The sequence below is a fragment of the Elephantulus edwardii genome, unplaced genomic scaffold (assembly GCF_000299155.1).
Source record: "Elephantulus edwardii isolate Elephantulus edwardi_28Jun2011 unplaced genomic scaffold, EleEdw1.0 scaffold00186, whole genome shotgun sequence".
NCBI lineage: Eukaryota > Metazoa > Chordata > Mammalia > Macroscelidea > Macroscelididae > Elephantulus > Elephantulus edwardii.
The window spans coordinates 841,509-843,112 of NW_006399936.1; the positions used below are offsets into that span (position 1 = coordinate 841,509).

General features: G+C 40.5%; 1 protein-coding gene across 1 annotated transcript in view; it reads right to left on the reverse strand.

Annotated features, from left to right (window-relative positions):
- The window catches only part of ZNF789 (zinc finger protein 789), a 9,480-nt gene extending 8,499 nt beyond the window's left edge, over positions 1-981 (reverse strand). The window contains exon 1 of the mRNA XM_006896593.1: positions 925-981. Coding sequence (XP_006896655.1) covers positions 925-981 — 57 coding nt within the window. The remainder of the gene's footprint in view (positions 1-924) is intronic.
- Positions 982-1,604: the final 623 nt, after the last annotated feature.

Below are 1,604 nucleotides of genomic sequence, written 5' to 3' on the forward strand. Positions count from 1 at the left end.
ACACACACACACACACACAGCGCTCTGGTGGCCTAATGGCAAGAATCTGTGCTGCAAGCCCTAAGGCACATAATTCAAGTCCACCAGCTGTTCCGTGGAATAAGGATGGGCAATCTCCTCCCTTATGATTAACTGCCTCTGAAAACCCACTGGAGCTATGAGTTCTGACTCGATGGTACACAACAACAACATATCTATATATATATACACAAAAAAAAACAAAACAAAAAAAACAAACAACTCCAAAACATTTGCTGCACAACTTCCACATTTATAATCCAAGACCTGTTTCCTGTTGTGCTTCCTTATCGACTTTACTTTTAAACTAAAGTCCTTTTAATTATCTTCCACAATGTAATAAATCAAGTTACTAAGCTTCCACTGAACCTTTTAATACTAACAATTCAGAACTTATTTCCATATACTTCTCAGGTAAGAGTTTATCTTCCTGCTAAAAACATAGTATGTGTCTCATTACAGCTCAGGGGATAGTACAGAGTGTATAACAGCCGCACAGGAACGCTCACTGTAGAGCAAAGACAGCTACATAGCTGAAATTTACAAAGCACCTTAACTGTAACAGGATACCACTTAAAGCATGCTTTATTTTTTTTTACATGCTTTATTTCATTTAACCCTCACAAACATTTCTGATCAGTACTGTCATTATTTCATTTTATAGATAAGGTTGTGTTAAGCGTTAGCCCAGGGAATTTATGGAACTGGCAGAAGGCAACATAACACATCTAAAGAGTATCAGAACCTAGATTTGAACCTCTCTGAATTCAACCTTTTTACATCACACTTTCCAAGAGAGGAAAAAAAAATCTCCAAACTGATCCAAAAGATTTCACACAAGAATTAAAGCTATACCTGGTGGGCAGTGATGACGTCCAAGGAAGCAGAGAGGAAATGACAGCTTACCTTCCACCTGGCTGTCAGGATCACAGCTTCCATAGCCTGGTCTTTGAGAAGGGGCATGATCTTGGCTTTCTGGCTACAATGAAGGGTAGAAAAATGTGGTGAGAGAGGCCTGCAGTGATTGGAATCTTTCTCACTGGGCAGAACTGAGAGAAAACACATTGACATCAAGTTGGAACTGCCTGAAAGCTGACCCTTCATGGGGTTTTCAGGAGGCTGTAAATCACACAGAATATGGCTTGCATGTCTTCTGAGAAGCTTGCTGGTGAATCTGAATCACCAGAGCTGCCATCTTTGGGTTAGCATTGCAACTCCCTATAAACTATACGACCAGAGCTCCTGAGAAAGGGAATTCTAATAGGGCCAAGAATGAGGCCCTCTCAAATGCCTTAGCTAATACACAGCCCCTGTGTTTAGTCCTCTAATTTATGTTTAATCAAAATAATCTCTTTTGTCCACCAGGAACTTTACTGCTTCAAATTAACAACCCAAGTGGGTTCAGTTAATTCTAATGGTTCCCATTTAGCATGTCTGATCAGTACTTCCCTAAGGACAGGTTTACCTGTCTTTATCCTTGGAACAGTCTCAACTCCATCAGTGTCTGATGTACATATCCCATTTAAGAGGAGGATGTGGAAGGGGGGAACTGAAAGTGTGTGTGGGATGGGAGAGAAAGAGAGTTA